At 41.1% G+C, this 14,774-nt stretch overlaps 1 protein-coding gene across 1 annotated transcript in view; it reads left to right on the forward strand.

The window, feature by feature from the left end:
- Positions 1-7,117: 7,117 nt before the first annotated feature.
- The window catches only part of SPMIP2 (sperm microtubule inner protein 2), a gene marked incomplete at both ends in the record, with an annotated part of 80,952 nt that continues 73,295 nt past the window's right edge, over positions 7,118-14,774 (forward strand). Inside the window, 1 exon segment of the mRNA XM_082838725.1 lies at positions 7,118-7,181. Coding sequence (XP_082694851.1) covers positions 7,118-7,181 — 64 coding nt within the window.

Genomic DNA, 14,774 nt, shown 5'->3' on the forward strand with positions numbered 1-14,774 from the left:
GAGGGAATGCTACTGTTACAGGCTGAGAAGCTGCAATAGCACCCAGATGGGAGAATTTCACTTATATTCAAAGTAACCATATTCATAATTTTGATAAATATGTTTGTTTATTTTTCATTTGAAATCCTTATATTGTGCTTTTTAAAAAAATTTTATTGAAGTATAGGTGATTTACAATGTTGTGTTAATTTCTGCTGTACAGCGATGTGATTCAGTGGTACCTATATATACCTATATATACCTATATACCTATATATACCTATATATATATATACCTATATACCTATATATACCTATATATACCTATATACCTATATATTCTTTTTCATATTCTTTTCCATTATGGTTTCTCACGGGAGACAAATATGTCTATTGAAGATCAAAATTAGATTTCATTTCTACAACTCAGAAATAATTAACCAGATTTGGAACCCCACATTCTCTGTTATGCACAATGAGACCAGACTTTGACACTAAACTCTCTGGAACACACCGACCTCCACAATAAAGCAGGGATAATAATTTTGTGTCATAGCACTGTTGTGCAGACAGTGAAAAAACTTTGGAGTGAGAGAGAGGCATGGACATATATACGCTACCAAATGTAAAGTAGATCGCTAGTGGGAAGCAGCCGCATGGCACAGGGAGAGCAGCTCGGTGCTTTGTGACCACCTGGAGGGGTGGGGTAGGGAGGGGGGGAGGGAGACAGAAGAGGGAGGGGATATGGGAACATATGTGTATGCACAGCTGATTCACTTTGTTACGCAGCAGAAACTAACACAGCATTGTAGAGCAATTCTACTCCAGTTACAGATGTTAAAGAAAACAGCTTTGGAGAAGGTGTTTTGCACAGTGTCTGGCATGTGCAGTAAGTGTCCAGTGACATTTGCTCACTGCTCAGTGAGAAAATCCTCACCAGAAATTGAACTAGTGGCAGAAGGAAGACCGCATAAACCATTAGAGCAGAACTGCAAGGGCTGTTGACATCCGCAGTGCCACGCACGAGAAAAAGAGACGACAGATTCTTGTACAAGATGGAGGAGGGAGAAGAGCGCCCTGAACTGAAGACCAGGCGGGTGGATTCGTCCTGGCTCTTCCTCCGGCTCCCCTGCGCCGTGGCTTAGCCCCTCAGCTGGCCTCTCCCACGATCAGACTGCTCGAGCGGAAGCCGAGGGGCTCTGTCTCAGGAGTAGCTACGGTCCCTTTTCACAATAACAGTTCACACATTTGCAAGGTATCACCCTATGGTTGCTAAAGCACTTGCTTTAATTATTTATTGTTTCTCCATGTAGAGTATAGCAGTTAGGGGATGGCAATTCTAATGTGTTGTGGTTTTAATTTTCTAAACGGTGTTTTTGTAGGAAAGGCATGTATACTCTAATCCCTAATTATATTAACTACAACCGTGGGAGGTCAGGTTGATTGGACGGGCAGGGAATAGCATCTCTGGTGCCAACTTACCCGAATTCTAGCTACATGAGTAAGATGAAGAATACAGACACTTTCGTGAGCTAGCCTTGAAAGCCCAAATATAAAAAGAAAGGTTATGATGGTCACACTTTATTGTTTTATTTACTTATTTTCATTATTTATTTATTTTATTGAAGTATAGCGTTTTTTTTAAACATCTTTATTGGAATATAATTGCTTTACAATGGTGTGTTACTTTCTGCTGTATAACAAAGTGAATCAGCTATGCATATACATACACTTACAATGTGTTAGTTTCAAGTGTACAGCAGTGATTGAGTTATGCATTTATATATATATAATATATATTCTTTTTCAGATTCTTTTCCATTATAGGTTATTACATGATATTGAGTAGAGTTCCCTGTGCTATACAATAGGTCCTTATTGTTTACCTATTTTATATATAGTAGTTTGTATCTGTTAATTCCAAACTCCTAATTTATCCCTCCTCCCTTCCCCCCACCCCTACTATCCCCTTTTGTTTGTTTTCTATGTCTGTGAGTCTTTTTCTGTTTTGTAAATAAGTTCATTTGTGTCATCTTTTAAGATTCTGCGTATAAGTGATATCATATGATATTTGTCTTTTTCTGTCTGACTTATTTCACTTAATATGATAATCTTGAGGTCCATGATGGTCACACTTTAAATGTATATTAGTCACATGTATTTTCTAAGGGGAGAACGGGGAGAGGCCAAGGTAAGGGGGAGGTGATGAGACTAATATTACAGAGAATATTTACTGCATACATACTACGTAGTGTGTCAGGTATTGTGACAAGCATTTTATATACGTTATTCCCTTTGCCCTATAGGGAGGGAGGCACAATTATTCTCATTTTACAGAAAATCAACTTGCCAGTGTTACACAGAAGACTGTTGGGATTTGAAGCCAGGTCTGTATCTCTATTCCGTGAGTTTTCCAGATCGTTGCCTAAAAACAGGAATGTAGGGAAAGGACCTAAAATTATTTGGCGCTTAAAGGTATAAAGAAAGATTTACCGGTATAGGGGTGGCAAAGCTCCCCAGTTTGCAAAGTGTGCTTAGTAATAGGGTATTTGAGCATTAATTTTAGCAAGTACTGACTCTATATTCACCTGGAGATAGGTTCCATTGCTGCATCATGGGAGTTTCTAGTTTGTATCACTTTCCATCACTAACTGTGTAGCTGGATGCGTTCCCAAACACTGAAACAGGCGTTTTTGCAGGGCCTGAGCACCGGGCACTGGCCTCCACAGCTGTACCGTGAAGCAGTTTTCAACTCTCAAGTAACTGTTACATTAGCAAAGCAAGACAATAGCCAGCGTTTCATTTGTGCCGAGCAGTAAACCCTGAGCTTCATCAGAGGAGGTTGCGGCTGATTCATAAACAATAGGGATTTTCTCTAATTGAAGAGCATCTGCTGGCCACAGGAGATCGTCGTTAATCCCCTCTAATGAGTTCAGAAGCTGTCGCAACTTCTGATGACAATATGGGCTTCATTTTAACTGCTTGGTTATCCTGTCAGCTCCACACCGAGTTAACACCATCGCTTTACTTACTGGCCTTGGTTTTCTCTCTTTCTCTTGTTTTCAGTGTTTTATTTTGTGACCCTACTACTCACGGTCACCCAGGCTGGATAACCGGGGTCCTCCTGATTCCTTACCACCTAGATTCAGCGTGTTTCCCGAATGCATCTCTTCTCCGCTCCCATCACCTCTGCCTTGGCCTCACCTGTACTTGCCTGGACCCCCGTCCCCAGGCTCTTCTCCTCAATTCGGTCTCCACCCAGCCAAGCATCTTCCATTTAAACCCAAGACTGACCAGTCTCTGCCTGTTTGAACCTTCAGGGGTCCCCAATGCTTACAGAATAGAGTCCCTGCTCCTGGCATGCCTGGACGAGCCCCTTAGGCCTCCTCTCCCCTCTCCCCTCTTAGCCATGACCGTCAGCAATGCTGAACTTGTCTTTCTGCCATGTACAGTTCTGTGGGCTCTGTCTCCCCTCTGGGCCGTTTGCTCAAGCTGTCCTCTTTGTTCCAAATGCCCTTTCCGCCCACGCCATCCCCCAACCTCCCATCCCTTGCCTGGGTCCTCATCATTCTTTGAGACACAGTTCAGACGAGAGCCTCGCCCTCTGTCCCAGGAACGGCAGGTGACCCTCCCCTCTGTCCCCATGTCTCCAGGAACAAACTAGGTGTTAAATGTATTCCCGTAACCATCACTGCCCTTCTGACGCTTTACTGTGATTCTCTGTTGGTGTGTCTGTTGTCCTTCTTTGGAATGTTAGCTCATTCTTGTAAAAGTAGACAAAGCTCAGCTCCTGGTAGTAAATTACACAAGAGGGATGACCAGAAGGTCTTAGAAAATCATGCAAATAGCTCTAAATATACGAAAGGATGTCCCGTCTCGCTGATAGGAGAGGAATGCCGATTACTGTTTGACCAGTTCTTACCTGTCGTAAATCCAGAAGTTTGACAACATACTCTGTGGGTGGGGTCATGTGGAAATAGGCATTCTCTGACATTGCTGGTTGGACAACAAAATGGTACAGCCCTATGGGGGGGGGGGGGGAATTTGGCAGTATCAAGCTAACGTATATATGCCTTACCCTCTGGTCCAGGAATGACACTTCTAGGAATCTATCCCAAAGATGTAGTGCAAAATAAATGAGAACATGTTTGCAGAAACCTATATTTTATAGCACATTTGATAAGAGCAAAAGATTGGAAACAGCCCATATAACCATTAATAGAGGTCTCGTTGAATAAAGGGAAGGTGGAAAAACATGTGTTTAGTTTGCTACTCTTTTTCTGAGAAAGGGGAGGATATGATTATAAATATATTTTTCTTTTAGTTTTTACAAGTTTTCCTATAAGGAGAAAGAAGTAACAAGATGTAGATGACAAAGATAAAAGCTAGACTTCTGTAAATATCCGTTATTTTAAGAATTTTACTTTGAAACCATGTAAATATCTTACTTAATTACACAAGAATTTTTTAATCCCTAAAAAATGAAACAAAACTAAACAAATGGACCTAAACATGTACTGAGTCGGTGGAAAGATCTCCCAAAGAACTAACTCTGATTTTTTCTCCTCTATTTTCCCTTCCCTCCAGCCTTTTGCCATCAGAATCACTGACCCTAAGCCCACAACAGATTGAAAAGTTTGTAACAGTCTCTGAGGCAAAGTGGAAGCCTGCGTTCCTCAGGATGGGTTAAGGGGAGGTCCTCGGCGAAAAGCGAGATCTCCTTTATTTCCTGCTTATTTTACTAAAGAATTTCTTTTTGTCACTCAGGTGCCTCCTTCCTTCTCTCTCCACATCACAAAAACTGCAGTGAGAAACCAAAGGGGCGGGCCCCTGACTTCCAGTAGGAGGTTTCACACTTGGCTGACTTGGAAAGTGGTAGTTCTGAGGACACAAATAGGGAAATTTCAGAGAGAAGCCTAAGGCTGGGGCTGGAGAGCCCTCGACCATAGTAACAAGAACTGGTTAACCCCAGAAAGGGTAGGAAAGCTTCTGACACTGCAGAGGTAAAGAAGAGTGCCATGCAGGGCAGATCAAAGAAGACCAGTAGACTTGCCCATGCTGGGGGGAGTAGAATCAGCTTCTAGTTAGAGGGTTGAGGGGTAAAACAAGAAGCCTTCCTGTGTAACACGTTTGCGCCTGGACATGTTACCCAGTCCAAGGTCGTACTGCTCGCCACACAACAGGCCAAGAAATCGGGACACAAGGTGTTGGGGCAAGGAATAGAGATTTTGTTCAGGAAGCCGGAGAAGATGGGGGACTAGTGTCCCCAAGAACCACCTGCCCCAACTTAGCAGTCAGGCTGCTTTTATACTAAAATGGGAGTGGGCGTGGCTGATGGTTGGAAACCTCTTGGTGCCGGAATCCTTTGTTCACAACTGTTATTCTCTGTTCTGCAACATTTTATCTCTGTATGAATGGAAAAGTGTTTTACCCTTAAAGGTCAGAGCCTTCAGAATAGGCTCTCCTGTATATTTCAGGCTAGAGGCAACATTGTTTCACAAGGTGCAGAGCCCGCAGGACTCAGCACAGGCAACAGAGCACAAGGCTTAGAGCTACAGGGATAGACCTGATGCGGAAGCAGGTTTGTTCTTCCCTGTTACACATCTGTGCTGTCTGGTCGCCACAAGTCATGCCCTCCAGAAGTTGGTGGGGGGCAAGATGGTTCTTTGGGATCTATGCCTGTGAACAGAGAGAGACTGAAGCAGGATTCGGCAGAGGAAGAAGCCAAACTGTGGTGAGGGCTCAACAAAGCCTCCACTCACCGGGTGAAAAATGGTCCCATGGCAGGTGGAAACATCTGGACTTTATCCCCTCACCTTACTGAGTCTTCCGACCATGCTGCCCCGAGAGGGCTTGCCTCAGAGAGAGACACCACGAGAGGGACACAGCCCGCTGCAGCTAAAGCAGCCCCTGAAGGAGCTGACAGCTGCAGGCTGTCTACTGATGGTATTTTCTGCAGCTGGGGCACAAGTCTTTCCTTGGAGGGGGACTTGGGGTTATCCCTTTGCCACCAGGCTAGCAACCCTCTTCATAGTTAATGTAGAGTGTTTTTACTGTGATTTCTCTCAACAAACAAAAGGCATTACATTTTCAGTAAAGAACTCCATATATTTAAGGTTGAATTCAAAATTGCTGTTAGAATTTATATTCCATGGATTATCAGGTGGTCAATATTATATTTCTGGGCAGGCTGGGATTAGCTGTTGGTTCATTTATTCATCTCACAAACATTTCTTAAGCATCTATTGCATGACAGTCTCTGGAAATTGAAATATGAATAAAGATGCTTTTCCCCTGAACTGGGAGTGAGATTCTAGTAGGGAGGCGGACAAAAGAGACAATTGAAACAACGTGGTAGCAGTTTAACAGGCAGGTATAAACAAGACGCCGTAGAAGTTAAAGGGGCGTGAAGGAGCCAGTGGTCAGCTCTGTCTGCAGGCATCCTCCTGGGAGAGGAGGCACGGGCTCTGACTCTCAGAGGACAGAAATATTCACATAAGAACATTATCGGAAGAGCAAATGAATGGGTAAAGGCTCAGAGGAACGAAAGAGCATCACACGTGATGGGAACCACAGATAGATTAATATGACCAAGGTACAGATTGTGTTTAAGGACGTGTTGAAATACGGGGCTGGGAAAAATGCATAAACGATGATCTTATTCATTTAAAATATAATTTCTAATTGTATTTTATCTAGCCGGGGCTTCTCAGATGCCTCTAACCGTGGTTTGTGATTTTTGTCTGTTCGGTTTGTGCAGTGACAGCCCTCTGCAGAACATTCCTTGGGATATGTTGGAAGACAGTGTTGACTGAGGCTGCCAGGTCTTTGGGGACGTACGGCTGCTCTAGATCTAGAACCTGAACAGGTCTCTTCTGGACTTGATGTTGACAGGTAAGGAAGAGACTGGATGCCATTCCTGGGGATGCTACAGCTGTGTCTTGTCTGTTCCTGGAGGCTGGAACACTGAGCTCTTAGAAGGAACACCCTGCCTTCCTGTCATAAAGAGTCCCTAGCAACCACCTGGTTCGGGTCACAGACAGGGAGAGGAGAGACAGCAGAGTCTTTGGCTGTTTCTGGTGCAGATAAACTGGTGTGAGGAAGCTGAGAAAGAAAATCCAGTAGCACAGCTACAACCATGGCAGGTGTATCCTTTCAAGAGCCAGTACCGACCACAGTGGGGAGGCGGATGGTTTTTACAGGTAAAGGGCTTTTGAGTATCTTTCACAAGGAGAGTTAAGCTTTCTTTACCCCTCACCTATATGATGCTCACGTGACAATGGACATGAGAATGAAAGAAACATGTTATTCTACACGATTCTGTTACTCTTATGCACTCAGTCTGGGCGTCGACACCAAGCTGCCGTGAACAGCTGTTCCCATTGTCACGACATCTGAGCTAACTTCCACAAAGGAATATTTTTGTATCATAAAGTTTATGTTTTGTGTAATGGGGGCTGCTCCGATGTTGATAAAAAGTATACTTGTGATCAAATTTTCATTATTACTGATTTAAGTTTCTTGCATTTTTATACGCTTTGACATATTTGGTTGATAAAAATTTGAGCAGGACGTGTAGTAAGCTCAGTAAAATTGTCGGCTGGCATCTTGTTCCTTCAGCTTGCTTTAAGTGATTTGGGTGGGGTGTGTGTGTGTGCAATTATGTGTGTGTATAACTGAATCCCTTTGCTGTATACCTGAAACTAACACAACATTGTAAATCAACTATACTTCAGTTTAAAAACGTGTAGTTAAATAGAATATGACTAATTGTGATGTCTGTAAGAAATGAACCACGTTTAATCTTATTTCCTTTATATTTTAAAATCACAAGCCTATTTTTAAGCATGCCGCTTGCTTATCTGTAAATACCCCTCCAATCATGAGAAGTCTGGCTCCCACCCGTTGCCGTCCGTTCACTTAATTGTTTAATTTTCAGTATATGTATATACACACATCAGAATTGTTAACCAGTTCTCCAGGGGAGAAAACCTTATCAACCAGAGTACGGTGCTTCCTTGACGTTCTCTTGCCCTTGGGCTTACAGGCTCTGCTCGTTTCCAAAGTTACTTAGGTCGGGACCTTTCCTCAGCCCCTCCAGTGAGGCTGCTTCATACACCTGTCATGCAGTTAGATTCTCCTGTCACTGTCTGAATTGTCCTGGAGTTCCCTAAACTCCTAAATGATTGTTTAAAAATTTATTTTATTGAAGTATAGTTGATCTACAATGTTGTGTTGATTTTTGCTTTACAGCAAACTGATTCAGTTATACATATGCATGTATATTCTTTTTTATATTCTTTTCCATGATGGTTCATCACAGGGTATTGAATACAGTTCCCTGTGCTCTATGGCAGGTCCTTGTTGTTTACCCACCCTGTATGTAATAGTTTGCACCTGCTGACCCCACCCTCCCAGTCCAATCCTCCCCTCTCCCCCCTCCCCCTTGGCAGCCACCAGTCTGTTCTCTATGTCTGTGAGTCTGTGTCTGTTCCCTAGATAAGTTCCCTAAATGATTTTTTGAAATTGTGTACATCAGGGTTTCCTCTTTGTGCTGTGAAGTCTACAGGCTTCGACAACTTGGTAAGGCCGTGTACCCACATGACAGTATCATACAGAACAGGTTCACCCCTCTAAATGTCCCTGTGCTTCACCGACACACTCCCCACTTTTCTCTCCCTGGGACCCTGGCTCCACTGATCTCTTACTGTCTCCATAGTTGTGCCTTCTCCTGAAAGGCCTAGAGCTGGAACCACACAGTGTGTTGCCTTTGCAGACTGGCTTCTTTCACTTGTCAGTGGGCACTGAGGGTTCCTCCATGTCATTTCATGGCTTGGAGTGCTCATTCATTTTATCACTGAATAACCTTCCATCGTATGGTTGGATCGTAACTGTTTACCTAATCATCTTAGTGTCTTGCGGTTTTTGGCAATTCTGAAAAAAAAACTTCTATAAGGCTTTTGCATGGGTATGGTTTCAACTCCATTTGGTAAACACTTACTTAGCAATGGGATTGCTGGATCACGTGGTGAGACTATGTTTAGCTTTGTAAGAAACTGCCAGACTGTCTTACAAAGCAGCTGCACCACTTTGTGTTCCCACCAGCAAGCAGTGAGCGAGAATCCCTGTTGCTTTGCACCCTTGTCAGCATTTGGTGTTTCTTATTTTTTACCTGTAGCCAGTCTAACTGGATGTAATTACATCTCACTGTTGTTTTAATTCCCTAATGACCAATGATCATATACTTACTTGCCATCTGTATATCTTCTTTGATGAGATGTCTGTTCACAATGTTTGCCTATTTTATAATTTTTTTTCTTATTGTTGAGTTTTAACAGTTCTGTATATATTTTAGATACAAGTCCTTTATCAGATAAGTGTTTTGCAAATGTTTTCTCCTGGTCTGTGGCTTGTCGTTTCATTTTCTTAACATAGACTTTGATAGAGCACAAGTTTTTAGTTTTAGTAAAGCACAAGGAATCAATTTTTTCTTTCATGGATTGTGCTTTTGATGTTGTATCTAAAAATTCAAAACCAATTCCAGGGTCCCCTAGATTTTTCTCCTTGTTTTCTTCTAAAAGTTTTTACTGTTTGGTGTTTTCATTATATCTATGATCCATCAAGGTGATTTTTGTGTCTTTATTTTATTTTTTTATACTATTTATTTATTTATTTGGTTGCTCTGGGTCTTATTTGAGCAGGAGGGCTCCTTAGTTGCAGCTTGTGGGCTCCTGAGTCATGGCATACGAACTCTTAGTTGCGGCATGCATGTGGGATCTGGTTCCCTGACCAGGGATTGAACCTGGGCCCCCTGCATGGGGAGTGTGGAGTCTTATCCACTGTGCCACCAAGGAAGTCCCCTTTGTCTTTTAAAGTTTTCGTTTCTGCCAGCTAATTGATTTCCTTTTTGCTTTAAGCCAGTTTGGGTTGGCTTTTCTGTCACTTCCAACTGTGAAAGAGTCTTAATTGATACTTGAAATTTCTTCTAATCTATGTCAGTGTGTACTTAGTTTCATGTATTTACGTAGCTCAAATTCTTGTCACCTTTGATAGGTTTAAGGTTTTTCATTATATTGATACAAAATAATTAACTTCATATTCTCCTGTATTTTATATTTAGTCTCCAAATTTTCTCTTACAGTAAAGCTACATGAAAACTTTTGGGTAAATTATTTTTCCCTTTCTGTTATTTTCTTGTGGTATATTTACAAAGAGTGGAATTAGGTGGTGAAAGGTACAGACTCCTGTTGAGGCCACGAACTTCAGAGGATTGTATAAAATACTATGAACAATGTATTTGTATTAAAAGCCTGCACATAGTTTTAAAAATCACTTTTACTTATTTATTTTTAAAATATTTATTTATTTGGCTGCATTGGGTCTTAGTTGCAGCGTGTGGGCTTCTCTCTAATTGTGGCACGCAGGCTCCAGAGCGTGTGGGATCAGTAGTTGTGGCGCGCGGGTTTAGTTGCCCTGCGGCATGTGGCATCTTAGTTCCCTGACCAGGGTTTGAACCTGTGTCCCCTGCATTGGAAGGCGGATTCTTTTTTTTTTTTTTTTGTCCTTTTTGCTGTACGCAGCCCTCTCACTGCCGTGGCCCCTCCCGTTGCGGAGCACAGGCTCCGGACGCGCCGGCTCAGCGGCCATGGCTCACGGGCCTAGCCACTCCGCGGCACGTGGGAACTTCCCGGACCAGGGCACGAACCCGTGTCCCCTGCGTCGGCAGGTGGACTCTCAACCACTGCACCATCAGGGAAGCCCTGGAAGGCGGATTCTTAACCACTCAACCACCAGGGAAGTTCCCCATTTTTATTTATTTTTGATAATGGAGAGGTATATATCAATCTTTTTTTGATACAACTTTTAAAAAGTTTGTTATGGGGCTTCCCTGGTGGCGCACTGGTTGAGAGCCCGCCTGCTAATGCAGGGGTCACGGGTTTGTGCCCCGGTCCGGGAGGATCCCACGTGCCGCGGAGCGGCTGGGCCCGTGAGCCATGGCCGCTGAGCCTGCGCGTCCGGAGCCTGTGCTCCGCAACGGGAGAGGCCACAGCAGTGAGAGGCCCACGTACCAAAAAAAAAAAAAAAAAGTTTGTTATGACTCTTTTAAAATATATCCCACTTACCTGTTACTTATATTCAACAATTTATCAAAATGTTTCCACATTTGATCACATAGCTTTTTTCTTTTTCATTTGAACTATTTAAAAGTGAATTCCAGGTATTCTATTGATATTATTTCACTCCTATATGTTTCACTGTGCATCTCTTAAAAAAAAAAAGAACATATTCTTACACAGCCACATTGATATTATCACACCTAACAAAATTAACACCTATCCTGTGACATTATGTAATTACTAGTCAATGGTAATATTTCCCTCATTGCCTCTAAAATGCATTTTTATGATTGATCATGAAAATACAGATTCAAGCTAGGTCCACACATTCATTGCATTTGGTTGTGTTGTCTCTTTTGGTGTCTTGTAAGCTGGTATAGACTTCTTTTTTTTTCTTGTTGCAGAAATTGTGTCAGTCATCCAGTAGAAATACCCAACATTCTGGATGTGGCTACTGTCATGTCATTTAACGTGTTCCTCTATCCTCTGTATTTTCTGAAAATTGAATTTGGCTGTTGAGTTTTGATTTTAGTAGGTTCAACCCTTTAGGGAAGCTTGTTTCTTGAATGCTGCTGTGGTCAACACATCACACATTAACTTTTACGCAGGTCAGATGTTACAACGTCAATTTCTCTAAGGCCCATCACTTAGGACCTTTCTAAGTTATTGGAACTTAGCCTCTTTTCCCTCCAAGTTTGGAAGTGATCTCAATGGATAGTCCATGTTCTTATAAAAGTGTTGGTAAATGCGGGTATGTACCCTGGTTAGGCAAATGAAAAGTGGATTTGCTGCATATTTTACGTCAAATATTGCATAGTTGCAATAAAAACATAGAAAATATTTTGTCACTATTAATAACTAATGTAAAAACAATAAAATACCATGAGAAATAGTTTAAACAATTACCTCAAATGCTGATACGTAAGGAAAAACTAACCAGATTATAAGAGAATGAGAAATTTTGCAGCAACTTTGAGGATGATTTCAGAGCACTTTGAAGAGTTTTATAGTGTTTTTATTAATGTCTAATTTAATTTCAAAATCAAATTTTCCGGGCTTCCCTGGTGGCGCAGTGGTTGGGAGTCCGCCTGCCGATGCAGGGGACGCGGGTTCGTGCCCCGGTCCGGGAAGATCCCACATGCCGCGGAGCGGCTGGGCCCGTGAGCCATGGCCGCTGAGCCTGCGCGTCCGGAGCCTGTGCTCCGCAACGGGAGAGGCCACAACAGTGAGAGGCCCGTGTACCGCAAAAAAAAAAAAAAAAATCAAATTTTCCCTTTTTTGCCATAAGTGTAACACTCCTCATACTTATCATTGGTAGCTATAATTGTTTTAATTTCAATTTCTTTCATTTCTAGTGAGATTCCATTATTCCGTGAGACAATTCACACTGTATATTTACTTAGTGTACTGTGACTACCGAAGTAATCTGACCACTCACCAAGTTTTATTTTTGTACCCAATTTTAATATTTTTCCTTTTAAAACATATTTCAGAAAAAAATTTGATTCTAAATTTTTATCATAGAGATTTGAAATCCAATGTAACAAATTGAAATTGGATCCCTATTGAATACTAAAAAGTTGTCCACAAGCTTCGGAGGATACAAAAATGAACAGGAATAAGTTGTTTTCTGTCTTCTAGAAGCATGTAGAACATTATAGGTTATCCTGTTATCTTATTTAATCTAAATATCCATCACAGGTGTCCCCAGAGTGTAGTGTGACATTGAAAGGAAACACAAACCCAATTCCAAAGGCCTTGAGTCAAGTAGAAGTGGGGATGGAGGACCGTTACCTCATTGGACGCTCCACAAGCTACGCCCTGTGCTTTGTTTTCTTTTGTCTCCTACTCATTTCTTTTGACTGTCATAATTAGAGCACAGATTGTCTCCTCCATGATGGATAGATCTTAGATTTTATTTATTTTGCAACTAATAAAGGGATAGAGATTCAAATGTCAGTGGGTCCAACTTTGAAAACTTTAAAAAGTTGATATGTAACATATACTCTAGTAAGTATGTTCGTCTAGCGTTCAGCTTGATAATATTTTACAAAGTGAACACACTGATGCCTTTACTTTTTAGATCAAGATCGTGAATATTTTCATCATCCTAAACTGTTCCTTTATGTCACTTCCCAGCCAATCCCACCAAACTCAAACTGTTTTTATTTTTATAATCCATATGTTTTTGATAACTCTGAGTTTAATCTGATAAGGTAAATTATTGTCTGTATTTTTAAAACATTTTATTTGCTGGCTTATTCTTTCATGTAAGTTTTATTATCACTTTGCTAAGTTTTATTACATAGTGAAGAGATTTTATAGATAATGTTATTTTGGCATTACAAAGGTCTTACTATGAAAACTAATGTCATAAACAAAATTCTGAAGAGATCTTAAAGTATTTTAGAGCATGGTTATGTATTTTTACAACATCTGTTTGCAAACAAATGATACTGCTTACCCAATCCCAGGTCCCATGCTGCTTTAAAGTTACAAAATTACATTTAAAAAATACATTTTTTTCATTCAGATTTTTAAATGAATTCCCACTTGGTCCAAATTGAGAGATTGATGGGATTATTACTATGGGATGTTAAATTAAAAAGGCACGCTCCTAGAGGGGTGGGATAGGGAGGGTGGGAGGGGATATGGGGATATAGGTATATGTATAACTGATTCACTTTGTTATAAAGCAGAAACTAACACACCATTGTAAGGCAATTATACTCCAATAAAGATGTTAAAAAAAATGGCACCATAACAGATAATCTAATTTAACCCATCATTTTTCAGATGACAGTACTGAGGTTCAGAGAGCTAAGTGACCTGCTCGAGATCACACAGCTTTAACCTCAAGGTCACACAGCCTTGATCAGAAAGACGGAAGCCTCTGCCTGCTTCTTGTTTATATGATGTATTTATGTGTGTTATATCCAGATTACTGACTAAATAAATATATTAATGTATTTTTTCAGCCATCATAGATCTACTAGAAAATCTGCATATGTAAACCAGGAATATTGCAGAATTCCACCTTATAAAGGAGTGATCACAACATGGGACTTCCGTTAGAAATATATTAGAATTGGAAATACTGTCTAGGAAATGGCCAAAAACCAATATGATGAATGAAGCTTTAGTGATGGGAGAAGTACATAAACATGTATGTGATTATGAACAGCTCGCTCCATTGGTCTGGGTTTCAGACCCATTTATTCATCTTGGTTTTTGCCTTGTGAAACGGTCACACTCATAGTCATGTCTCAAATTCAATTATTTTGAAAATAGAAAATGACTTCACACAGAAATGCCAGTGGTTTCCTATTTGAAGAAAGAATCAAACAGTCCTGCAAATTCAGCTTAAGTCTCATCACTATAATTCAGGAAGCAAATACGTCCTGTTTTAAAAAACTAATTCATGACAAAAGCTTACACATTTTAATGGGCTGACACACTTGGCTAATCTGCCTTTTATTCTGTAGTCATAGTGTCTGATTTGCCTGAATCATAATTTATCTACAAGTGAAAGCAGTTTCAAGTCAGTCCTACCTTAAATTACTGATCATGTGAATCATCACCCGTGTGACTTGCAGGAAAAAAATATTAGTTGCTGGCATCACTTTGAAAAGCATCTAAACCAAGCCGTTAGAAGAGGACCTCTAAGGACAAGCTTTG

The sequence above is a fragment of the Leucopleurus acutus genome, assembly GCF_964270905.1.
Source record: "Leucopleurus acutus genome assembly, chromosome: 4".
Classification (NCBI taxonomy): domain Eukaryota; kingdom Metazoa; phylum Chordata; class Mammalia; order Artiodactyla; family Delphinidae; genus Leucopleurus; species Leucopleurus acutus.